At 41.9% G+C, this 26,744-nt stretch overlaps 1 protein-coding gene across 7 annotated transcripts; it reads left to right on the forward strand.

Moving 5' to 3' along the window:
* Positions 1-404: 404 nt before the first annotated feature.
* PLEKHA8 (pleckstrin homology domain containing A8) lies at positions 405-26,246 on the forward strand. 7 transcript variants are annotated; one of them, XM_046936459.1, is made up of 16 exons: positions 405-568; positions 2,792-4,348; positions 5,521-5,701; positions 9,219-9,335; positions 9,951-10,106; positions 11,073-11,197; positions 11,835-11,993; positions 12,799-12,839; positions 13,574-13,731; positions 14,905-15,070; positions 15,475-15,560; positions 16,220-16,278; positions 17,379-17,509; positions 18,055-18,125; positions 19,532-19,593; positions 20,482-26,246. In XM_046936459.1, the coding sequence occupies exons 3-16, from the start codon at positions 5,671-5,673 to the stop codon at positions 20,677-20,679; spliced, it is 1,560 nt and encodes a 519-aa protein (XP_046792415.1). In that variant the 5' UTR covers positions 405-568; positions 2,792-4,348; positions 5,521-5,670; the 3' UTR covers positions 20,680-26,246. The 7 variants fall into 7 exon arrangements, 5 of the variants coding, with proteins under 5 accessions (XP_046792415.1, XP_046792419.1, XP_046792420.1 ...); XM_046936463.1 differs by having other exon boundaries at positions 2,792-4,271; XR_211575.5 differs by lacking the exons at positions 2,792-4,348; positions 5,521-5,701 and adding an exon at positions 18,682-18,796 and having other exon boundaries at positions 20,482-20,559.
* Positions 26,247-26,744: the final 498 nt, after the last annotated feature.

Raw genomic sequence — 26,744 nt, forward strand, 5'->3', positions numbered from 1 at the left:
GGAAGCACGTTCTCTGATTGGCTCAGATCAAGCAGAAGCAGTCGCCCATTGGCTGATTTTTCTGAGGCTCGGTTTGCCCAATCGGAAGCGGCTCTCCGCGAGAGGGGGCGGGTTCTGAGCTCCAGGAAGCGAACGTTAGCGCGCAGGAGAGTCCGCACAATAGAGCCGGCTCCTGCCAGCCTCCGATTGGACAGCGCCGTCACCAAGGACGCGTTCCTATTGGCTGTGGGAGGCCACCTGCTTCGGGCGTGCTGCGCTCGCTCCCTCCTCCTCTCGCGTGCTCGTCAGGCAGAGTTGCGATTCTTGGAACGTTTTACGCAACCGTAGCGCTGCGGGGTGGTTCTTTGGGCGCGCCCTGCGCTAGAAGCGTGGCAGCGGGCCGGCACGGCGGCGGGGGCCGGGCCGCGCAGGGCGGGCGGCGCCCCGCTATGGCCCTGGGTGCCGGCAGAAGCGGCGGCGGGGGGCAGCGGCGAACGGCGTGAGTGCGCCGGGGGCCGCCGCGCTGTATGGGGGCGGAGGCCGGTCGCCATGGAGGGCGTGCTGTACAAGTGGACCAACTACCTGAGCGGTGAGTGATCCCTGAGCGGGATCCGCTCCTCTGGGGAGGCAGTGTGTCAGCCGCGCCTTCCTGTGCGGGTGGAGGGCGCTGGCAATCCCGGTTAGGGCTGAGCCGAGGTGCAGCCGCGCGGTGAGCGTGAGCGGGGCGGCGGGGTCGGCTGTGCTGGGGCATTCCTGCCGCTCTTCCCCTTCACGCCTTCGGGGCTCCGAGAGGGGAATCAGACGCTGAGGCAGCAGGCGTGGGTTTCTTCATTAGTAAATAGCCTTACGTTGTGGTATTTGTGCAGCGGGAGCAGCCGTTCTCGGCTTTCCGTGCGGGTTGCGGTGTTATTAGTCATTTCCCCATGGTTCGTAAGAAATCAAGTCCCGGGTCCATTTGATCTGAAGTTGTATGTGTTTGTTTTCGCCCGTTTCACGTAGGTGCTGGGGCACGTTTCGAACCCTCACGCTTGTGTTCATGCCGTGAGATGTGGGGAGCGCGTCCCCGTGCCTCTGCAGGTGACCGAGCGCCTTTGGCACCGCCGGGCGTGTGGCTGTGGTGGGCTCAGCGGCGCTGCTCTGCCGCCAGAAGTGGTCCGTCTCCGTCAACGCTTTATCTTTGGATAACCACGCTGACGTTAGGAAGAAATTCTTCTCCGAAAGAGTTGCAGGGCAGTGGCACAGCTGCCCAGGGAGGTGGTGCAGTCACCGTCCCTGGAGGTGTTCGGGAACCGCGTGGATGTGGTGCTGAGTGGTCGGTGGGCGTGGTGGGGGTGTGTTGGTGCTCGGGCTCAGTGACCTTAAAGGTCCTTTCCAGCCTTAATGATTCCGCGATTCCCTTTCAACCGAATGACCCCTACGAAGAAGGATGACGCTATGCCAACCTCAATCTAAATTAATGCAGGGCGAAGGAGTCTGCTTTATCTGAACGCATGAGGTTTGCCACGAGTGAAAGCTAGATAAGCTTTTCTTCTTCACAGAGAGAAACCACATCATGGGTGACTGAAGTATCTTTCTTATTCTTGTTTCTGCTAGTGAATGTAGTGGCCAAGGTTACCCTGTCTTTTCCCGGGTTGTTGAAGGGCTGTCTGTGTTGTGTTTGAGAACAGTAAATTGGCTGTTCTGCAAGCTAGCAATGTTGCATGTGCTTTCTTTAGGCATATATTTTCTGCCCTGAGGCCACTGGGTTATAACTTTATGCAGTGATGCAGAAAAAAAATGCAGTGGTGTATTTCCCCACGGCCCTGGGGCAGGAAGCTATATTTTTGTTATGACCTGCATGTTTACTTGATAGCAAGAACATTTCAGAAGTAGGAAATGAATGGGGTTTACCGTGGGCAAAGGTTGAAATGCCCAGATTGCCAACTGACACACAGATTAACTTGCCTTTCCGCTCCAACAAGTTACCTCGTTTCATAATAAACACATTTGTTTGCTTTATTATAGATCAGGATAATGTGAGCTAGTGTTGATTTATTTCTGCTTGGAGATAGGTTTTCCTCTGGTGTTAAGCCTCGGTTCGTGTTGTGGTTTCTACACATAGGTGCTCCAAGCTGCCTCTGAAATCTGAGTGTAGAGAGTTTGAGCCTTAGAATTTAGAGTTGTTTTATCCCCCAGTACAGTGGTCACCAGACAGTGATTTCTCAATGTCATTATTACTACTATATTTTTAAGGTCACCTAAACTTTCACAGAGTTACAGAGGTGTAGAGATTGGGAGGGACCTCCAGAGACCATCCGGTCCAACCCCTCTCCTAAAGCACATTCCCTAGAGTAGCTTTGGATCAGATGCTCTTTTCTGCGTCTCATCCTCTGAAGCAGATTAAATCTGAAGAGAATGGGGCCCTTTGCTCAAGTATTAAGTGTGGTAGAACTTTTTCACTTGGCAAATACACGATGCATCAGCAAACTTCCAATTAAGAATCCTTTAAACTCTGGATATCTTAAATCTTGAAGGCGCGTAAGTTAGATAGCCTCAGCCAAATCTGTGATCAAAGCATGCAATTTGATCTTAGAAATCCCTGCATTTCATCCTTTGCCAGAAGTCTATGTCAGTTAGCGTTGCTTGGTGAAAGTTATGAAGCTTATTGTAGCCAGCAGTCTGAGTGCTAAGAGCATCACTCTGTACCTTCCCTATGCCTCTTTGGTCAGTTGTGCCGCTGCCCGTGACCCAGGCCAGTTTAGAGCTCCCTGGCATGGACAGTGTCAAAGCAGACTTCTGGCTGCGGTGCTGTAACGTGACTGTTCCCAAACAGGGGGATGCTGATTGCAGAACAGAGAAAAATAGAGAGCAGAGACGGATTGCACACACAGGCTGCTCACTTCTGCTTGGAAGCTGCCTCCCACGTGATGCTTCTGCTGAACTCAAGCTGCAAGTCACACTTCTTGTTAATCACACGCTCTGATTAATAAAATAAATTTCTTTACTCTTTGGAGATCGCCTTGTAAAAATGAGCTGGGATTTTGATTTCTCACAAGGGTTATAGAACGAGCAAGCTGCTATTAGCCAAAGGGAAACAGGGTGGAGTCAAGGAATACCTTCCTGCAATGATGTGTGCATCAGCTTGGCACTTTGATTGATTTTTCTACTGAAATTCAATTAAGTTCAGATCTCCAGCATAAGGCATGCTTTACCTGGGTTAACTGGCCCCAGGCAGGACTGAGGCTGACTCTGGAAGGGATGGGATGTATCAGGTCTTGGCTTGTGGATCAAAGGCAGCTTAGTCATTTGAAAGAAAACTGCTGACTGCCTCCACTGATTTGCCTAGCATTCTTTATGTGCACAGGGAAGTGGCTTTCATTGGTTCTACTTTTTCTAACCTTTTCCTGGTGTTTAAATATTCCCTTTGCTGAGTAACTCTAACCCTGCCTAATTCCTCTTCCTTGAGGCACCCTCACATTCATGCCATTGCTGGTGATGCTGCATCGCACCACATACCACAGCTGGCTCCTCTCATCTGCCTTTATCGTTTGTTCACTGTAATTTTATTATTACACTCTGAATTCTTTTCAGTTTGTTCCAAGATGCCAAGAGCCAGCACCAAGCAGTAGATTTTAGGCTTCATGTAAAGCTTGAAGTTCTCTTGTCTCTAATGATTCAGACTTCCCTAAGCAACTTGAGGGGAAGCTTTGAAACTAATGCTCTTTCAAATGTTTAAAGCTATGGATTCGTGGGTCTGTGGATCTTTGGATGCCACTGCTTAGAATAAGTCTTTGATTTCAGAGTTTAAGAAATCTGACCTTTCAGGATGGGGGATTACATACACATCTATTCAGTACGAAGCTCTGAAGTCCTCTGTTTCTGAATTTGGAGGAAGTAATTGAAAACTGCACATTGAGTAAACATTTGGTTCCCAAAAGCTTTTGTTTATCATTTTTTCCCCTCTTTTTGGCTCTGGTTATAGTTCAGCTTCTGACTTCATAAAATGAGAAGGAAGGGCAGTGGTCCGACCAGCATTACTGACCGTGGCTGCTGTCAGATTGAGTGCTAGTCAGACCATTTTGTGTAATTGGTTGTGTGATTTGACCTTTTCCATCCATTCTCTGCAGGCACACCTCCTTCACTCCCGTGCTTTTCCTTCACACAGCAATCTTGCTTCTCTCATACCTTTTTGGAAATGAGCACCGTGCTTTGCAGCAGAGAAGTTGGATGAGGCTGCAGGGAAGGCCAGCAGTGTCCCCTCTCTCTCCTCTGTAGGTGCGGGAGCTGCAGAGCAGCACAGCACTTCCCAGCAGGTATGCTGCAGTACCGGTGCCTCTTCATTCTGCCCTCCTGCACGGAAATAAGCGATCACAGGGAACACAAGCAGAAGGTGGGGCAGAATGATGGTAGAGATTGTCTTGTGTGTTTTGGTAAAGTCATCGTGTTGACTGCGGTTAGCAGGTTAACCACAGAACTCACAGACAGAAGCTGGGGAAGCACAAACAGAGGAGGGGAATCCCTAGGTGCTTTTGATAGGTGAATGTTTTGTTGCTTAGGATAACTTCAGTGTATCTGGACAGGGAGCAGATTTGCTGCACTTTTGCCTCCATCGCTCTCAGCGATCAGTCCCTTCTCTGCCCTTTGTCCTTTCACCATCCCTTTTAAAAATGCCTGGTTACTGGGATGATCCTCTCCATTCCTCTCAAGGGTAGCTGGCCATGGCTATAGAGCTCATTTGTGAATATGCGGACAGTGCTGCAAGTATTGTGTTAACAGTTATGTTTGGAATGGGGCTGGATTTTGTGAAACTTCTGCGTGAAAAAAACATTTGGGAGAGGGTTGCTATGTTTAAGCCAGTTCCAGCTGCTGTGTGCTTCACTTGCACCACTTTTCTCCCTTGAAAGAGTGATGCATCTGTGACAAAAAGTGATACAGTGGTTCAAGTGCTATATCTGTTAATTTCAGGGCTTTTAGAGGCTCTTGTTACTGCTACCTTTTGTTACCATGCACATCCTTGGTAGTAAAGTTGCAGTGCAGACATTCCTGGCAGCTGCTCTCTAGGTGAGAGGATAACAGCCCAGAGGTGTATGAATCATGATCCATTCATCTGCATTTCTTCTGTCTCTCATGGGTGGATTTTTATCCAGGCAAATTGTTTCACTACAGAGTTAAGGTTGCAAAATGCATTCTGGTGCCTCAGGTTGTGCCTTCACAGAATCCTTCCATAGCCTCAGAAGGCTGTTTGGAAAGGCAGCAGTTCTGGTGCACATAATTTCTGTCAGGACAACCCATTACCTGCGTTGTTTCTGCAGGGGAAAAGGGGGAAATCTCGTAAGAGGTAAAAGAAATCAATTCTTAAGATCAGAACTTTAAGATTTATCGTGTGTGTTCCTGGTATTTGAGATTGCAGACAAGTTGGGGTTTTGAAAACTCTTTTGTCATTTGCAGTATGAAGATTTTTATTGCCTTTCTTCGACAGAGGAATCCATGTCCTTCAGATATTAGTGTGTTAAAATCAACAGTGTTGCTTGTGGGCTGACATGGAATGTTTGTGTTGTGCAGCTGAGGAAGTGCAGGGAGCTCAGTGCAGGAGGAAGTTTATCAGCACAGCCTGGGACAGCTCAGCAAGGTGACAGGCAGCTGGAAATAAGATCTCTTGACTCAGTCCTGTGTTGTGACCATTGGAGATGCATCCTTTAACTGGAAAACCTAATGTTCTTCATCATTGGAAGGCAGGCGTTTTGTAAGTAACAGTTACATGATAAGAGGACGATGTATTCTGGGCAATAGCTACTACCTGAACAACGAGGGGCAGGCTGGGTTTTAGCAAAGATCCAAACTTTATATTACATTCACAGTCTTGCATTAGCACTGTCAACTTAGCGTGCCACTTGTGTTTTGCAAGCTAGCAGCACTGCCTTGGGCTTGTTTGAGCTTTTCCAGCGGCTCTCATCAGGCTATCAGTCATGGACATGACGTCCTAGGTGTTGGGAGATAAAATGGTGGGTGGAGGTGTGTTGAACAGTGCTTATCCTACACAGGGAGGGGTGAAGAGATGGATTTTGCTTGTATTTGCTGTGAGATGTCTCTAGTGACTTGGCAAAACAAGCGCTGTGGGCTGCCACAAAGTCATGGTCTGGGATATTAGCATTGGGGGTGTGGTATAGGCTCCTATCAGGTGGATGTTGCTATAATGTGGAAGGTTTGCAGTTATCTGCTGTCCACACTTAAAATCTGAATTCGGGTCTAAGAAATCCAAGCGTTATTTATTGTATATGCTCTTCTAAAGACTTATGTTGAAGCTCAAGAAATTACTAAGCATAAAATATTAGAAAATTTTCCTGGGAAGCATATAGTAATAAAGCCCATGTGTCTTGCCTTTGTGCCTTTTAGAAATGCAACTGGAACTGGCATCTCTTAATTGCAGCTTGTTTTCCAGGTCATCATTTTGACTTACTGAGTATGTAATTCTCCCAGATGGTTTGGCTTTCTGGATGTCTACATGTCTTGGATGATCTACATGTCTTCAGATGTAGATTTTGTTTGTTGTTTTTTGTTTCTCTAGGCTTGACACTTTGGAGCCAGAGCTTTCTGGAGTCTGGATTGTGTAACGTTGAAGTTTGAATTATGTCCAAATTTCAGCTGTGTTATCAAGAAATGTCAAGTTTACTCAGCGATAGCCATATCCAGAATTCCTGAAGTGTAGTGATGGAAGTAGGCAGATCTCTCAGGCTGGGGAAACTGCTTAAATGTTTGTTCTGTAGTAGATAGTATTTGGTCTTCCAGGCTCTGCAGGTACTAACTTCAAGTTTCACGAAGAAGTGTGGTATGTATTAGGACCATAACCAGTGTCTGTTGGGTGTTTATTGTTAATGGCCCTGTGCCTGTAAGACAAGCTTTGGAAGCAGGAGCTACATTTTGTCCTGCGTGTATACCAGCAATATGAATGGGCTCAGTAAATTCTGCTGTTGCATTAGTGCTCTCACCAGAGGTTTGGCTGTAACTTTCTATCTCAGATGAAGCCTGCATTCCGGCAATTGCAGTATTCCTACTAGAGTTTATGGGTAAAGAATAAAACCGAATAAAGCCAAGATTTGTGCTCATGGAAGTATCTTTTTGCTGCTTTTTCTTTCTTTGTTGTTTTCTTTCTCTGCTCTTTGCTTGTCTGTGAATGTGAAGCGCCTGTAATTGAAGATTGTATCCCCGTTGCACTGTCCGGGATTTGTCAGCCACACACTATTTTTAGCTGGTTGTTTAGGATAACCTTCCGGTGGCATTGAGAACCAGGTGGTTACTGCATCTTCTGACAGAATCCTGCTGTGATTGGGGTTTTTTTTTATTGTTTACTTTTACCAAAATGCATTTTTCTTAGAGTAGTGATTGTGTTCGGAAAATATATGCTGCTCAAGTTAACAGTTGTCTATCTTTGCACTTTTAATGCCTTCTTAATAAAGTAGAGTTAGGTTCTGCAAAGCAAGACAGATAATTGCTGATACTGCAGATGAACCCCAAACAAACAAAAACCTCAACAAAATATATTGACTCGTGACATTTTTAATCAGTGTCTGAAATGACAGGAGCAGAGTGCTCTGCATGTTGGCTAATTGATAGCTTAGCCTTTGATTGATGAGATGCAATTTAGTAGAGCATCAGCTGCATGAGCAAAGCTGAAATAGTTTGCGTGCACTAGCAGGATCTCCAGACTGAATTGGAGGCTTGTATTGGCTGTGACACTGTGTTATTTAAGGGATTGGATCTGTGCCATCAAGTGTCTGAAGCAATGAACTGCTTCTCTCTGCTGAACAATCACCTCCTTTTTTTGCGAGCTCCTCCATACAAATAATGATTTTAGGATACTTTCTTTATTTTGGTGACAAGACAAATAAAAACCAAACTTGCTGTTTTCTTTTTTTTTTTTTCCCTCGAAGTTTCAATCTTTGTAATTTTTACCATTCAAGCAAAATAAACAACCTTTGAGAATGCTTTGGCATTTATGACGCTTTTATAGTCTTCTAGAAAAGAGTGGAGGAGCTCTAGAGGAGTATGAAGAAGGCTTTATGTTTCATTTGTTTTCCCATTTCCCCTAAGGTTTGGTAATGTATAGACTAGACTGTCCTTCGTGCTGTGGTACTGCTTATACACAAAACGAAACCCATCTCTTATTATTTGCCTGGGGCTTTAGGGCTTTCTAAGGGTGAACTGAGTCATGCTTGGCTACAGCGCTGGCTTAAAGCCAGCTGGTTAGGAGCAGTCTCTCCTCCAAGGAGATGTCCTCAGGCTCTTGGGGTGCTGGGTGCATGGTGGCTGTGTTTTTTCCAGTTAGATTGCTGACCCAGCGTGGAACACGGGTATCTCAGCTCTGGCCCTGGCCAGAGAAGCTTGTTGCAGCTCAGGATTGAAAGCTGATTTGCTCCACTGACGTTGCTCTCTTACTTATTCTTAGGTTAATGAGCTTTTAGTTTTTAATTAGAAATAAATGGTGGCTACTCTGTCTTGTTTATTTGTATCTTTTCATGCTGGACAAGTGCTTCCAAAAGAAGAAAACAGAAGGGTTAATTTAGTTCTGAAGTTGGGCAGCAGGGTGAGCAAAAGCAATGCTCAAAACTATTTGTTTTGGTCTAGCCTGGTGTTTTCATTTTCCTCTTGGAATGAATCCAGAAGTGCAAGTTATTAATTACAGACTGCTTTTTACAGGGACAGTATGAGAGTTTCATGAGCTATTGAGAAAAGGTTTGTTAAAAGACAACTTTCAGAAATCAATGTATTCCACATCTTTCCCTTGGTTTAAGATCTTGTTGGCCTTTGTTTCTGAAGGTAGTTGGACTGGGCCTTTCTGAAGGGAAGATACGTAAGGCAAGACGGCTGTGGTGACTTCTGGAGAGGATGAAGGGGTGGATTGAGGAGCAGTAGATGGAACTGAGAGATGGCAGTCTGAGAAGGTGCTTTGAGGAGAGAAAGAGTCCATGATACCATGTCAGTATAACTACTGAAAATGACATATGGCATCTCAGGAACATACCTCCGGAGTGTAGGTGACAGCCTTCAAGTCCATCTGCCTGCAGGAAGGATGTGTAATTGCTGGCAAGCAGTGGTTGTAGAGTACAACATCCAGACCTGTCACAATCTTACCTGTTCAAACAATTTATTTTTCCTGGGGGAACTGAGAATCTTCGGGGCCTTATTTGCAGCAAGTCTTGAATTAAAAAGGTAGTGGAACTACACGGGGTGCAGTAACTGAGAAATGCAATTTTGTCTTTTAGGCTGGCAACCTCGTTGGTTTCTTCTCTGTGGTGGTATCTTGTCCTACTACGATTCTCAGGAAGATGCCTGGAAGGGTTGCAAAGGAAGCATCCAAATGGCTGTGTGTGAAATTCAAGGTAAGTCAGATGCAGTGACACAATTGCACAAGGTTTGGCTAATAAGCGTATATTGCGTTCTAGATGAGATTTCAGGTCACGAGAGCTATTTGTGCTCTCATCTTGATGTTTTGTATTTCTAGTAACTCAGGAGCTTGATTTATATACAAGTTTTTATTCTGTAGTATTTTGAAAATGTTAGAAGAGCTGCAAGTTTCTCATACAGTGGATATTCTCCATGGAGGTGTGTCGCTGTTCTTTCATGAGCCACGGTGGAGGAGCACAGAGCTTCAAGTGACTCTTCCTGTGCACAAGGTGCTAAAACTAGAAATATGAGTAATAAACTTTGATACTGCTCACTCAAATGGGTTTACTGGCCACAGGAGGCGCAGCTCCTAAATGCTACTGTACTGATTGCAAAGCTGTCTTTCATTGCCTTTTGTCCCACAGCTGTACACGTGTCCTGTCTATTCTCTTGCTCAGAAGAGAAGTAACAAAACGGCAGTGGGGGAGTTTTGAGGCCATAGATTCCTACTCTTCCATCAGGGTTTGATCTGCCACCTAGCATATCTATTGGGATATTCAGTTGGACTGGGAAGGGTGGAGGATCTGGCCTGAAATCTGTGTTGCTTCTAGTTCATCCTGCAGATAACACACGAATGGACCTGATCATCCCAGGGGAACAGTACTTCTATCTGAAAGCAAGAAATGCAGTTGAGAGGCAAAAGTGGCTGGTTGCACTAGGAACTGCCAAAGCCTGTCTGACAGACAGCAGGACACAAAAGGAAAAAGGCAAGAAGTCTCTTTTGTTGCCACATATGTTTGCTTTTTATTTCCCCATCCCCTAGCAGATGAAACACAAAGATGACAAAATCAGTACTTGATCTCTGTGTCCAACCTGTGCTTCAGGCCTTTGGTGCTGATAAACACCAAGATGTGGGAGCTCTACGTAGCAATGTTAGGCATTAGCTCTCACTGCAGGGATTTGAATACTTCTCCTTAAAACATGCTGCATATAAATATTTTGAAAACTGTGCTGATGGCTTCCATGAGTACAAGAAGAGTACACAAAATACCATTAATACAAGACCAAATCTCTTTATTTTGGGGTGATGGAGCACTGGAACAGGTGGCACAGAGAGGTTTTGGAGTCCAACATTGGCAGTATTCAATACCTGCCTGGACTTGACTCTGAGCAACCTGCTCTAGCTGTCCCTGCTTTAAACAGAGGAGTCAGATTAGCTGATCTCTTCTAGCCTCAACCATTCCACGACTCAAAGATATACATTAAGTTTTGTACTTGAAAGTAGATGTTTTTTCCCTCCAGTGTTTTCTGCTCAGAAGGTACAATCCCAGTCCTTTAACTCAGTGTAATTGTTTGCTACTTGTTTGCTACTTAGTGAAAAACAAACCAAGAAAAATACAGTATGTAGGGATTTTGTCTTATTTATAAGATCCATTGAGGTCAAATGTTGTCTACCCGTTGTTTTGGTTGTTTTTTTTTTCTGTGCTGTAAGCCTACCAGCATGCTTATCCTGCCTATGGCAGCAAATAGTGAAACGTATTTACCTGTCACAAGTGTAATCTTCAGCCAATCAATCTGGCTCATCTTTTTGAATCTATAGAAAATGTTTTGAAACACGGCAGTATTCATTGAATTAGATTGGGTAATAATGTCTCAGCAGCTGTACAAAATCACATACTGTGCAATGGATACACTGAATTCAACATTACTTTTTTTTTTTTTTTCATTTTTAGAGTTCACTGAAAACACAGAAGCCTTGAAGACTAAAATGTCTGAACTTAGACTGTACTGTAACCTTCTTGTTCAGCAAGTGCATAAAACTAAGGAAGCCAGCATTTCTGCTGTATCGGAACCAGAGGTACAGCTCTATTTTTGGTGTAGACCCCTTCTATAAAGACTTAAGCTTTCTGAACTCTTCTGGTTAGCCAGTGAGGTATTTGTTCACACTTAGCATTACACTGTCTTTCTGCTGAGGACCTGTGGGAAATTGCATACCCACACAACAGTTCTTGTTTAAATGAAGTAATACTGTGTTGTTGTTGGCAATGTGTTACTTCATTCTGTGTGTTTTTTCAGTTGCAGTAATTTTTTTTTTTGCTTGTGGGATTTTTGAAGTTACTGTTATCTTCAGATTATTCCCTGTCTCATTTGTTTACTTTCGTTTCCCTTGTCAGTGATACTGCTATTGAATACATCAAGGCTTACATTTAATGTATTTTTGACATCAGGGATGTGTAATGTAAAAGGCATAGCTGTTAAAATACAAATCTACTGTGTTTGTCGTAGAGAGAAACTGATGAAAGTGGCAACGCTATAAAGGGGCATAGGCCCAGTAATATGGGATGCCAGTTCTCTCAGCAGCTGATGCTTTGCCGGACAACAGTTTTGTCAAACAACAATCATGACTGTAGCAGTTATGGGCTTTGTAGACGTTAGTTGATCCAAGCTGATCTTCTGTGGTGTGTCTGTGTGTTCCAATTGGTTTATTCCTACAGAGTGGGATTGACGTGGGAGCTCTGTTGAAATCAACCTGTGACACCTTCCTGAAAACTCTTGAAGAATGTATGCAGATTGCAAATACTGCCTTTACTTCTGAGTTATTACATCAGACCCCTCCTGGATCCCCACATTTAGCAGTTCTCAGAACAAACAAGGTAAGGACCAGTACCCTTTTCTATCAGTCTTGGTGTGGAACATGCTATTTCTCCAAGTAGCATTTGTTGAAGCAGATAATGAATTTTATTTATTTATTTATTTTGTGGCCAATCTTATAACTTCTAATGATAGGTGAATGCTATTATCCATTAACTTTCAGGGCCTGATCCAGCTGCAGACAGTGGTGTTTAAAATATCCTGGCAGTATGGCCAGGGTGGTCCATTGTGGGAGCTCACAGCAATTAATACTCCTGAGTTACTGCGGCATCACATCTGTCTTAACATGCCAACAGGGGCTGATGAGCTTATCTTCTTCATGACTTTCTTGAATCTTGAATGCATAACTACAAATGTAAAATTGAAGCATCTCTGGCGAACAGCTGGTTAAGGTGTATGTAGGAATGTAGATTCTTCACTGCACCTGGGAAGTGAGTTCACTGTGCTGTATCTGGTGCCTGCCTTCGTGTTTCTTATCCTAGTTTTTCAGGTGTTTTTTTAAGTAAAGAAAATGCCATTGCAAGGAAAACACTTTGCCCTAGTTTTGTACATGTGCTGTATGGCATCTCGCTTGGCATTTGCTAGGTAGCTAACTTCTGAAAGAAGCAATCTTTTTTCTTTATTTTTTTCTTTCCAACATAATAATGTTGTCATATCTTTCGTATTTCTCTGTATATTGTTTTTGGGTCTATGCCTAGCTTTTCTGCTAGCTGCAGTTTACATTAGTTAAAATGCAAAGTTCTGAAACACAGTACAGTCTTCTCATTATAAAGAGTGTCTCCCCACCCACCCCCTCTTATCTTACAGATAAAACACTCAGTCTTGTCCAGTCACACTTCAACAGAAAGGTATAATAAATCTTTACTATAAGTCTTTTTCTAATCTGTTTCTGATAGTGTCTGTTCTGTCCATATTTTTACTCTGATATTACCAGTAGTGTGTACAGGTAGAATTATATTGCTCTGAGCCATATACTTGGAAAGAGATGCAACAAAAAGGAGCTACCTCGTCCCACTTCATGTCTTTTCTTTCTCAGCCTTTTCCCTTTTATTTTTCTCCTCCCCAACCATCCACTGTGTGACTTCCTGGCCAGTGACCAGCCATCTCTTTCTACCTCAGTACTCTTCCCTACATCTTAGGTTCCACTCCATAAGCTCATAAAATCATTGATGGAGAGCAAGCTATATTATTTATGGCAAGAAATATGAAATTGCAAGAGGTGTCTTTATATATTATATATGCAGTATTTGAAAGTACTAACACAGGGATGATTTTTGGTTACAATACCTGCCTGTGATTTCCATTTTTTGTAATCAGTTGAACATTTTTGATTGCCTCTCTTCTTAATAAAGATCATTGCCAGTACATTTGGTATTCTGAAAACTGACATTGTTAATATATATTATACTTGCTGTGGCTACATGGCCTGGTTCTTTTTATTATTGCAGAGAAGTTATTTTTCTCAGAGCAGTCTGTGACAGCATGTCATTTCTGGCAACTGTTTTTCTTGTATTGTTATTTGTGTGTTTTCACAGGAAGAAGTACTGTTTCATACTAAACATTACTCCTTCACTTTCTTCAGACAGATGGAATTGAACCCCTGTGAAAATGGCTCTATAAAAGCAGAAAATAACCAGCAAGAGCAAACCCTTATAAAAAGTCTAGCATGTTTAAACTTGGAAACAAATGAGAGGAGCAGTGATGTTTCTGTTGAGGATCACATCGAAGAAGGTTCGGCAGGTAAGTATGCTTACCATCTTTTATCCAGCATCGTCATTCTTTTAGTATAAGTGAAGGGTGGTGTAGGCTGCCTGTGAGAGTGCTGCTGATGTTTTGCTTCCTGGGAGAGGGAACATCAGTGTAGTTTAGTCTGATACCTGCCCGTTGTCAAGTCTTCTCAGCATAGTTTTTTCCCTCGTTGATGGTTATCTTAGGACTGAATGGGGAAGAAATAAAAAGTTCTTTTTTCGGACAGGTGTGGGCTCCTCTAGATGCTGATTGACATGAGCACTGATATGTTCTGGCAGAGCATGGGCTCTTCTTGATCTGTGGACAAATATTTAATTCCCAGAGGCTCTCTGCTGGGAAAACCAGCACCTCTACTAGTAGATAGGGTTGCAGTGTCAGAAAGGAGCATTGAAGTTTTAGGTGTCTATGTCAGAGTGGTTGAGCTTGCAGTTGCTAATGATTGCTCTGACAAGTATTTATGGAAAACTAAACCTTTTTTCCTTCCAACAGAGTATATTAGAAAGCACCTCTTACAGTTCCTGGTCTGACAAGAGGTGTCTGCCCCCAGTATTTTTCCCAGCTGCCCTGAAATCAAGCCTATTAAAATCTTCTTGGTGGCTTTGATTTCTCTATACATTTGAAGTACTGTACCATGTCTTAGAGCTTTTGCTCTTTTGTCACTTAGGGTTTACTATTTGAATTAGATATTTCAGAAGACGTTGGTCTTTGTGCATGGCACTCCTGTGGAGTCACTGTGGACATGGGCTGTTTCTTTACTCCCTGACTCCTGTGTCTTTTTGTAGGACAGATCAGTGACATCCTTCAAACTCTAGTTCCTTAACAGAGTTTCTTTGCTTGGAAATGAGGCAGGGATATTGTGATGGCTGAGGCCATTTTTCTCTCTCTTTTTTTTTTCTTTGTCCTGGGGGTCATAGGTGAAGTCTCGTTGCTGCTGCTCTTACCAGAGGTGAATGGTTCTGGTCTAGGTGTTATCTTAGTAGCTGAGAGCAGAAGTATGGTATCATGGTGCTGGCAGGGAAAACTTGCATGATCAGATATCGTAATGCCTTCCTTCAAATAGGACACATCTTGAGGAACAGTAACAATAGCATATGTATGTGGCTGTTTTCTTTCTCTATTTATGTTATTCTTTTGTGTTATTCTTTTGTTTCCTTTGAATTTAAGTCATGAAGGAAGATGGAGAGAACAAGCTGCAAGCTGTAGAAAGCCTTGATGCCCACAAGTTGCTGCAGACAGAAACAAATTCTTTAAGTGGATTGACTCTGTGTGAGGAAGATGAAGATGAAAATGAAAATGGGTTTCCTACTTTCTTCAGTGTCATGAGCAATAGGTAGTACATGTTGCAGATTTACATCACGAGGATGATAAAACTTTTTAAGCCTTTAATTGACTCATTTTCAAGTCTGTTCTGTCTGCAAAGCTTTATTTGCTGATATAATATGTGACAAGAATGCATGCAGCACAGAAATGGATGAAGATGCCCTTTGTAAAATGAGTTGTACAGAATGGAGTGGGAGGGTTTTTCCCTTGTTTGTAACTACATGCTTCACATGCCACCAGATGTGTATTTTCTGCAGTCATTAGATGATGAAAACAAAAGCCATGTTGGTGGTTTAATATGTATAAATTTTAATACTGCTCAAATTAAGTAAGCATGAAACAGTTCTGGTTTTTAGTAGTTACAGAAAAGGCATTGTTAAAGTAACAATCTTTCCTGCTTGTCCTGGACATCAGGTTCAGTGATATTGAACTTCAGGAGGAAGAGGGAATACCAACTGAAGAGTTTCTGGAGTCATGTTATGCAATTGTGCCCGTTCTGGGTAAGCAGCTTCTTTTCATGCCGTGGTCCCTCTGAGACCTTTTATCTGCCACCAGCTGGGAGAAAAGGTCGATCATTTGTTTTGGCAAATTTTTTACTTCTTTAAATTAAGGTAATATAAGTAGTTCCCACCAGCAGAATTAATGTGACTGGTGCTAGGAGGTGTTTCTCATTCTTGCTCTTATAGATGATCCTCTCATTTAGATAGGACCTGCGTATAAGCTGTCTGGAAATCTATGGCTATGTCTGGAACAGTAATTTTTTTCCCCTCAAAAGAACAGCTTGTAATTCCTTATGCATCCAGTACAGCTGTCTGCACAGCTATACTATCTATTGTCACTCTTTGATTCTCCCCCCATGCCCCAAATAACTTCTGTTTCCAGCTGGTGCAGTCCTTCACCTCCTTTGCCCCTGAATCTAACAGTGGGTATCAAGTCCTTCTAAGTGTGCATCCTGGGGACTTAGCATTTGAAAGTCTGTGTATTTTAACACTTGTACCAGCCAATACAGATTTGTTCTCCACCAAAGAAAGACTTCAGTTTATGTTGTTCTTCTAGTTTCTCCTACTTTTTAGAGGGATTGTTAAGACAGTAAATAAAATTGTTAATAGGACTGAAAAGTTATAATTTTAAAGTATGTACCTTTTTTTTTTTTCTCTAGACAAGTTGGGACCAACTGTTTTTGCTCCTGTTAAAATGGATTTTGTAGGTAACATCAAGGTAACTGTTTATTTTTAATACTGCCTTTTTAAACAAAATATCTGCCTTAGCTACCAGACCTCAAGAATTTTTGTAATTGTAGTCAATTCTGGAAGGCTGTATAGCATTTGATAATTTTGCTATCTGCCAGATCAGAATGCTGAAATGTTCTTAATTCTGTCCTTACAGTACATGTATTTAGTAAATCCAACTGCTGTGCACGACCAAACTTGGAACATACCTAATTGACTGCCAAGTAAAAAGTCTATTACATAATGTATATGACTTTGATTCTGGGCTGAAAAGATCATAAGTCATAATGTGGTGATATCAATATTAACTTTAGACTGCTGGTCAAACAGGAAAGAAACACCTTTCCCCAGCCAAGAAGGAGCAAATTAGCTCATTAAGAATCAGTTTCTCAGCAGCTGCAAATCGGGAACGAATCCTTCAGCTTAGGTTCTCCTGAAAGTTCTTACAGCTCTAAGTCTGAAAAGGTTTGCTACTTGTGAGATGAGGTGTATTCACAGTCAGGCTCTTCATAGCTTTTCTTTCAAGAATGATAAAAAAAAAAAAGCAAAACATATCTCCTGAGTGTATGATAACAAACACTGGAAGAATGCAGTTTAAAAAAAGAAAGCAGATTCTTGACGGAGCCACTTGCTTTTGTTTGCGTTGTGTGGTGGGCTCACAGTGGGAGCCAAGTCCTGCTGCTGGTTGAACCAGGCAGTGCTGTGGTGCAGGGCTGATCCAGCAGATCTGTGGCTCCTCTCAACTAGCCAGTTGTAGATGGGGCTGTGTGCAGCCATGGGGAAAGCATGACATAAGCCTGTCAGCTGCCCAACCAGAGAATCACAGAATCACCAAGGTTGGAAAAGAGCCCTAAGATCATCCAGTCCAACTGCCCACCTATTGCCAGTATTTCACACTAAACCATTTCCCTCAGTGCAACATCCAAGTGACATGTAATGAGCCTAAGAGGATGGAACTGACTGGGGAGGGGGGATCTGTAATATCTCTCTGCAGGAAGGAATTATGATAAATAAGTGGTATGCGTGGGACAGGGTGCTGTTTGATCTTAAAAACATAAAGCTTTGCCTCCTGTTTTTTTTTTTCTCCAGAAAATAAACCAGAAATTTATAACCAACAAAGAAGAGTTTGATACCCTACAGAAGATAGTGCTCCATGAAGTCAGTGCAGGTGTAGCACAAGTTAGAAACTCTGCTACAGAGGCACTCCTATGGCTGAAAAGGTAACAGCTTTATATCTATTTCAACTCTAAACAATCAAAGGGTCAGCACAAGCGTATGTATATGAAGCAAACTAGTTACTTTCACAGGCTCCATCTAAGTTGACTAGGCTCAAGATTAATGTATTATCTGTAGTTGTGTCACAGCAACTGTACCTGAAAAAGTAATCACAGACAGACTTTTTTCTATATTAAAAAAAAACCAACAGAATATGTTACAGGGAATGACTGTTCCTGCTTGGACAGTACATCAGGCAGATCATTTCAGTCTTCAGCACACATGTTTTATCAGTGTTTCTTTTCCTTAAGCTGGAAGTGAGGCTGGAGGACATGGCTACATTTGTTTGTTCAGATTGCAAATGGTTCTGTAATTCTGAGTTTTGTAAGCAGTGGGTGTTGAGTTGGCTCCAGAATATCTCTCTGATATGTGGAAATGAGAAGTTGACTGTATATTGACATTACAAAGCCTCCAGGACTGTACTGCAAACTGTGGAACCTACTTTGTTATAAATATGATTTCTCTTTGTTTTGTTGTTTCACCCTGACAGAGGCTTAAAGTTCTTGAAAGGGTTTTTGACAGAAGTGAAGAATGGAGAAAAGAATATCCAAACAGCTCTGAGTAAGTACCAGTTGCTTTATTCTTCACATGCTTCTGAATTTACATGCTTACCTATTTTCCTTCTTGTTTTGAATGTGTTTTCTTTTCTTCAGTCATTAATAATATGAATAACCTCCAAGACACAACTTTTTCTGAAAATTTCTATTTTTTGAAAGTGACAGTCATCAAGCAGATTGCTAAATAGCTGGTCAGTCTTGATTTAGTGCCAGATAAATATTTGCTTAATGGGAATACTTCTAGCAAGGGGGGCAGACATATCTTAGGAGAAAAGTGCTTTGTCTCAACCCGTTTTCTCCACTGATATGCAGTGAGAGCATTCCCAAATTCTCAGTTGCTGTACTATTTCTTCAGTTCCTTGAGAAGTTGGCCTCTATATTCGTTGTTAAGGCAGAGAATAGACTTGTCAATACAATTTGCTACACAATACTTACTTCCCCCTTATTTCTTTGCTCTTACTGCTGTGTACCTTCCATATACATTGTCTCTTACTATAAAGATAAAAAGGATATATTTGCCAGTCATTAGACTGGTAGATGAGGAGTATTTCGTATTGCAGCAGATACTGTGGCTGGCTTTTACTGACTGTATATGCTGTTCAAGAATGACTGTCTGCAGTTCTCCGAGCAAATATCCAAATGCAGCAAAAGAGATATTTTCTTGATGCAGCTCAGGTAATCCATAACATGATACCAGATACTTAAAAATTAAAGTGAAAGCCAAGGATATTGAGCAATGACAGTAACAAACAGGAAAAATAAGGCTCAAAGGTGTTCATTTTGTATATAGAATGTTTTCTATATGAAAGTGGAGCTGTCTAGGAACATGAGGATCTTCAACCAAGGCTACACTTGGGGGCACTCGCAAGAGAGGTGCAGAGTTTCTGGTTTTTTTTTTTTTTTAACAAGACTCCTCTGTTTTCTGTTCTGAGGGTTTTAAAGTTGGCTCTCAAATGTAAAGAGAAGGTTCTCGTTCAATATCTGAGTTAACTGCATAGGCTGAAGCTGGCTAACTATCTATTGATGGAATAATTTCACCCCATGTAACATTTTATCAGACTTACACTGAACTAAGAACTAGATAGTAGAGGAACACTTAGTTATGAAGCTCAGCTAATCAAATAATAACCTTTGTCTTCCTGTCTGCTAGAGCACTTAGGTGCCATGGATGACTTACAGAAAACTGACAGCAGAGCTGAGACCCCAGTGCAGAATCTTGTCCTGCCTCTCTTTTTTTCCTTCCTTTCAGTCATAACTTTAATGCTTAGAGCAATCATTTGCATCAAGTAGCAATAATATATCCCTGACTAGTTGTTCCTAAGCTGTAATACCTCTTGGTGATACAAATTTAAATGTCATACGTGTATCTCTTGGTTTTTTTTATTGTCATTTTGTTTTGTTTACTTTAAGACAATGCTTATGGAAAGACATTACGGCAGCACCATGGTTGGGTTGTCCGTGGGGTCTTTGCGGTAAGTGCTTCTCTTAGCTACTGTTAAACTTGGGGGTCTTCTTATTGAGAGCCTCTATTATTTTTAATTAACATGGTATTAAAAATAGAAGCATTAAAATAAGTAGATTATTTTGTCAGATCTTACCCTTAGAGTGAAAACTGTAGCTATCACGGTATTTAGCACTGAGCTTTCAGGGTGGAACTTGTTTTCTGGACCTGAAATGGATTATTTTTGCATGCGTATTGTTTTTATTGCGTGTTTTGCACATCAGTCTTGCATGCCTGTTAAAATAAGTGAACTTGTGAGATTGCTTATTTGAGGATATATCTTTCTTTGTGTATGAGCGTTCAAGAAGGGCTGATGCAGATTGTGGAAGGAGTCGAATATATTGGCTCCAGTAGTTTATTTTTTGTCCATTCTGCCAGCTCCCCCTTGTGTCTTTCACTGGAAATTTTCACTGAGACTATAAAAAGAAGAAGGAATGCCTCAGTCAGCTGATCACAACTGAGGCTGGGAGAAGCAGGAATACTGGGGAGAGTTTTCGAAAAAGCATTTTGAGAATGGGACTTCAGTGCTGAAGTGTGTGATTCGGGGTTGGGAGCTTCCCTAACAATCTAGACGTGGTTGGATTTTCTATTTAATTAACTTCTGATGTTTGTTCTTTGTACAAAATATATAAGCTGACACTTCCTAAAAATCAGGCACCTCTAAGGATGTCTTAAACTGAGGATCTACACAGAGATAATAAACATTTTAGTTTCTTTATCAATTAATAGACTTAACATATCCCTGTACGTGTCAATGTACTAAATCTAGGCAAAGTGTCTTAGAATTTTTTCACAGCTTCACTTGGGTTTATTTTCCTGTTCTGTTTGGCAAATCTAAAAGCTTTGTTTCCTTTCCCAGTTAGCTTTAAGGGCAGCTCCAACGTATGAAGACTTCGTAGCAGCTCTGTCTGTAGAAGACTGTGATCCTCAGGAGGAAACATTTTACAGAGCAATGCAGAGGGACCTCAGCATTTACTTACCAGCCATGGAAAAGCAGCTAAATATCTTGGACACTCTCTATGAAGTACATGGTTTGGAGTCAGATGAGGTGGTATGACTACAGTAAGACAGCGTCTTACAACTTCAGGGACTGTGTCTGTTAACAAAGATTTTTTTTGAACATCATTTCTGTTCATTGTAGCTTTTCAGGTGGGAGAGGTGTGAGTGTTTGGGGGGAAGGGTATGTATGGTTTTTATTTCTTGTTGTGCTTGTTTTGTGTTTAAATGCAGAGGTACAGTTTCTTTTTGGGTTATAACTATGTCTGTGATGAATGTTTTGGACTGTTTCTCACTTGCCTCACTCCCTGTTCCCTTCACCTTGTAAAAGTAACAGAGCAGAATTTGCCCTTTGCTTCCACGCTTTGTGTGGGAGCTGCACATGCAGCAGAGCTGTCATGATATCCACAAGGAACCAAGCAGGCACTGCTGGCTCGGACTCTCCCATGCCCTGTGCTGCCCACTCTAGCGAGCATTATTGTTACCTTGGTAGCAGAAGAGAAGGGTGGTTAAATGCCAGCTTAATAGGTATGCAGTGAGTTTTTACCTTATTTTGGGTTGAAGCTTTTGTTTGTTTGTTTTTGTTTTGGTTTTGGTTAGCACAGCATCTCTACAAATATTAGAGATCTTCACCATGAGCACTTGTAGCTGGTGATCTGAGCTTCCACAGGGATCCAGCCGTGGAAACTAGCTGTTGTGTTCTGTCCCAGCTACCTGTTTGTGCCACATTTTCTCTTCTGGCTCCTGACAGTGAGCCAAATCTAAAGGAAATTTCCCCTAGTGCCCTCCACAGCAAGAAGATGCTCCTGCCCATATTGCTTGAGATGAGCGTGCTGCAACATATATTGCGGTGCAGGAAGGAAGAGTGTGTGCATGACAAGAAGAGGGAAGGCTGTGAGCATGGAGTGCCATTCTGTCTGCACTGGTACCACCACTGTTCCCTCTGCTCCACGTTGTCCCAGTGCTGGTGCTGGTGAGCCGGAGCCTCAGCTGGTACAGACTGGCAGAGCCCAGCCAGTTTAAACAGCATTTTACACATGCAATTGAAAATACGTCCATCATCCTGGTTTACTAAGGTGTTCTTCTTTCTGTATTTTGGGTTTAGGATTTTTTTTTGAAAATTAAATTCACACAAAAATATATTAGTTTTTAAACTGAATACAGGTAGCAGTTTAAAAAGCAGATTTCATTGAAGTCCTTAGGTTGCTGTTATAGTCCAAGACTTCATGAAAGTGGGCATGAAATAGCAAAGCCTAGAGAATGCTAGAATTTATCACTGAGTTGTTGCACATTATGCCATTTGCAGACCTTAAAATCTAATATTATGCAGAAGTGGCTAGGAATTAAGAAGGTAAAATTTGCTTTACTGTTACAGATAAAAGTGTGCTCCTAATAGCACTGTTGCTATTAGAAGTGATAAAAAAGTCCTTTTAGATTGTTATACATAAATGGGTAAGGACCCAATTCCTGCTTGTGTTGAAAGGTAGAACACTGTGAGTTACTTACTGCCAGTTCAAGGCATAAGTGGGTTTCTCAGTAGTGACACAGGGCTTTGGATAGCTTTGTCCAAAGAGCTGAGTCTAACTCATGAGGAAAGAAGACTAATGCTAATGAGGTCCTTAAACTTGGTAAATCCTCGTAAATACAGGAGAAGTTTTGTTGTCAGTGTACTCACAGGATAAATACTGGCTATTGCTAGGCTAAAAAGCACATTCTGACTAAAATGAATGTACTGCAGGCCTGCTGCATCATTCTGAGAAGGCAGCCTCTCTGCATACATAATACTTGATCTTTTCTCAGGAGCCTAGCGTTGCAGGCTTTAAGAGAAACATATGATGAGTGAAGAAAACACCAAATGACACACTTGGTGCATAAAGCAAGATACTAGAACTGTAATTGGGCATTTAAGTAGTATGACTTTCTTGTTCCTGTCATCTTTTCTGAGTTGTGCTTATTTATAGTCCCTATGTGTACCAGAGTAGAATCAGAAGGATATAGGGTTTTTAGTTCTTGGAGTTTTCTTATTTTAATTAGTATATATTTGTTTGAATATGAAGTCAAAACTTTTGACCAAAGCTCCATTTAATTATTTCTCTACTTGCAGTGCTAAAAATGAAGCAGAGAGCCTTTGAGATATGACTGTCTGCTGCTTAAAAGTATGAATGCAAAAAAAAACCATATCTACAGAACAACCAGCTCTCCTCCCCCTGTGGTTTCCTCAGCCTTTTCTGCTATTATGTGGGAAACTTTTCTGTGACAGGTCTTAGTGCTGCGATAAGGTAACAGAAACCACATTGCCACAGAATAGGAGGGGTGTGTGGGGAGAGCAGGAAGAGATTGGTCTTCACTAAAAATTAATAGCGAAATCACGATGAAAATTGACTTTCCTTTTTTTACTTTTTCAGCAGCAGGAAAACAGGTCCAGCACTTAAAGGCTTAGGCATTTTTTGCTTTTGTTTTATTTGTTCTGTTTGTTTTTTTTTTAACTAGTGAGAGAACCACTGGCTTGTTAGAAGCGTGCCAAGCCCAGTATTTGATACAAGTAAAGAAGGTTTATTTCTTAAGCAAGGAATTAAACAGCTTCATTGGGCCACTAGCTTCAGCAATTACTAACTTCTGCAGTTCTTCTTTCTTCCAACAAATAGGATGTAACCTGCAGTGCATATTCTGTAATTAGCATGGCATCCCACCCTCAGAGCAGGCTTTCTTGCCTTGCTCTCCTGTGTAAAGTTGGTCTTCCTAAACTATGGAATTGGTGCTTGGGAACATTCTGTGAAGATGGTGGCTTCAGGAGATGCTGGTGTCCATGTTGTTTAGGAGGAGACTTGTAGAGATGGAATTGAGCAAGGTCACCTTGCCTTCAAAACCCGTGCTGCTTCATGTACTCTTCTTGCAGGATGTTGAGCACTTTTAAGACTTGAGAATGCTGTCTTTTCAAACCACCATTGAGAAATGCAGCATGTTGCAAAGCTGAACTCCAAGTTATACTTCTAAGGATGCAATAGACCAGATTGTTACGCATAAACGAACACACAGCTAGATGATTAATTTCTCATTTGGCAAGCATAGAAGATGGTTCTTATTTTTAGTAATTGTAGAGGACAAGCAACTAACTTTGGCCCTCAAATTTAGAATTGGAGAAGAGGTAGGTGGTTTTTGTTTGAGTTATTTGGCTCGTTGATTAGTGGTGGTGGGTTGGGTTTCTTTGTCTTTGTTTAGTGGCTGACATTTATAAACAACTGGCCTGTATACAGATAGCAGTCTCTGTGACTCTCAGATAACAGCACCCTTGCTCTGTATACTCTACATGAACTGCTTTAATTTCTTAAACTGCACTAGTCTGAAGTTTTTGTGTCCCTTTCCTTTAGAAGTGCTTTCAGCTGTCTTCTTCAATGTCCAACAGTTGCATATTCTCAGGGATATTACTTAGCCATGGCAAAATAAGAGTAATCACAGCCTTACCCTAGGAGAGTCAGACTGCTTTTTGAGAAATAAGTACAGCTGGCTATAGAACTCTGATGCAGCTCATGACGTGGACAAAGTCTGTCCAGTGCACATCCTTGCTGAGACATGGTAAATCCCAAAGCAATCTGAAAAAAAGTGCTATCTAGTGCTGAACAATGGCTGTCAGCATATTGTAGTAGAGATCATACACACATCTTTGTAATGCAGTGCTGTTGGCATTAGAGCAGAGCTCCTGAGTGGTTTCAGTTGAGTTCTGCTTAGCAATGGGAGGCTTTTATTTATTTTATTTATTATGTATTTCTTTTTAAAACAAACTATGTTTTGAAGCCCCCTCTGCTATTTTAAGATGCTGCACTCAGTTGCATACAGAAGTTCTCTGACATTACAATTGTAGAGTATGAAGTGCATACTCAAGAGCTTTAGCTCTAAGGTCTCATTGAAACATTTTGTCTTGATACTGTTCTAATATGAGTCTCCCTTCAACAAATGCACTTAAAGTTAAGGACTGTATACCTTTGCTGATGAGTTTTTTGTAAAACATCGTCAGGATTGAGGTTGCAGTCATTTGCTTTCAAAAAGTTTCATAGATTGAACATTGTCGCTTGCTCAGCTGCCCATATAGAAGTATGCCCAAAATGTGCTCCAGTTGTTCGTGATGTTCTTTGGCAAAGGGAAGTGGACCTCTATAGAGAATGGTATTACCTGTGTGCTTACCCTGGAGCCTCTCACCGTCTCTTTTTATCATTGATTCAGCTTTTGTGAAAAGCTTTAAAGACCCCTAAGCTCTAGACAGCAAAAAAGATCATTAGCATATTCCCACCTTACTATCTTTCCTCTTCCCCACTTGTTTCCCACCCCTTCCTTTCCTCCCATTTGTCACCTTCTTTGCTGTCAGAGCTGTTGCTGTCCAGCCAAAGCATCTCCATAGCAGTGTGAAGTAGGAGGTTTTATAAGTCATTAAATGGGAAACTTTGAAAAGCAGATCTGAATTCTGTGGCAAGGACAGAGTCAGATGGAGAATGTGCTGCTTTTCTTTGAAGCTTTGCCCTGGTTTGAGATACTCTGCCAGGACAACCATGCCAATTTCACTGATGAAATTTAAATTGGGACTTTTCACAATTGGCAGCTCTACCTCTTACGAGTGAAAGCACAGGGTTTTGTATTTTTAATGGGCTTATTTCTCTTCTCTTTGCATGCATAGTACTGATAACAAAACAGAGAAGGGGGAGAACTCATAGCTGATTTCCTACCTTTTTGCTGCCTTCAGTAACCCCTTGGTGAGCAAACCCTGCACAGTTTGATGTCCTGCATCACCCATGTGCAGTGGCGACACCGGAGCACGCTCTCCGCCTCTGAGCAAACTCATTCAGGAGCTCATCCTACTCAGTTCACCCAAGGAATTAAGCACTTGCTTTGAAGTTTGAACACAGGCATATGTTTCACTGACAGACTTCTTATACTGGCGTGCATTTCTTCGAAATGTAGCCTTTCACTGGCATCTGTTAATATCCCTTTCTTGGTATAGTATTCTGTGTGCGTGCACCCCCGTACTCTGGATGTGCTAAAGACTCTTTTTTAAAACCTTGTGTGGAGCAGGAATCAGGACATGGAAACAAGGAAGTTTCACGTTTGCTTACTTTATTGCACATTGCAGCGTTTAGGGGTCTCAAGTTTATTCTTCGATTCCTTCGTTTAAAGCCACCTTGAAAGTTGGTGATTTTTGTCTACTCGAAACAAAACAAGCAAATTGCATTCCGGAATACGGTGACTGAACTGAAAACCAAAGCAGCTTGCTTTTGTGGTTTCCATTTCTATTTCCTTGCATTTTTCAATCCAGTTTTGGGCATTCGTTTTATTAATGTCAAACTGAGCTTACAGTGAGCCTTACTGAGATGTGAGATGAAGAGAAGGTATATTGCCTCACACTTTAAATTTAATTCTAAGGGCTTGCTCATGCCCCAGAAATCACCTCCGCCAGCACAAGCATTGCACAAATTGTGCTGTCATAAGCAGCTCAATCTTGAAATACTTTGGAGTTTCCAATCTGCATCGTCTCTCACGATACAGCGTCTGTTGTTGTTTGGTTGGGTTTTTTTTGAGTATTGTTAAGACCTTTGCCAGACTTTTTTTATTATTTCATTGTAATAAACTTATTTTAAATAAGCATGTTTTCAAATCTCACATCTTCCTTGCATGGATTTGGTTTTTTATTACAACAGAGGGCCTAAAGTGCTCTTCAGGACTGCATCTGTTCTAGGTACTGTGTGAACAGTCGAAAACAGTATGTTTCTGGTTCATAGAAACTGCCTGTATGTATCTTTGTATGAAGAATGTTAACACACATGGAGCCTGTTTTGATTACGAGAATAAACGCTGCATCGGCAATATAGTTGTGGAACCTTGGCTAATGTAAATAGCTGAAGGGGGTAGTTACAAAAACCAGCCTGGCACCTTCAGAGGATTTGTATGTAACAATTACAGGTAAGGATGACCTTCTGCCTGGACTTGCATCTGTTCTGTAGCAGTATCTCAAGGTTTTCGAATTTCTGGGGTCATCGTGAGATGAGATGAAGACAAGTGTCCTTTATGTATTGTGGATGTAACTGTATTTTTTTTCATTCCCTTTTCTCTCTGTATAAACAGAGCAAGGACACGAGAGCA

Source organism: Gallus gallus, chromosome 2, assembly GCF_016699485.2.
Source record: "Gallus gallus isolate bGalGal1 chromosome 2, bGalGal1.mat.broiler.GRCg7b, whole genome shotgun sequence".
Lineage (NCBI taxonomy): Eukaryota > Metazoa > Chordata > Aves > Galliformes > Phasianidae > Gallus > Gallus gallus.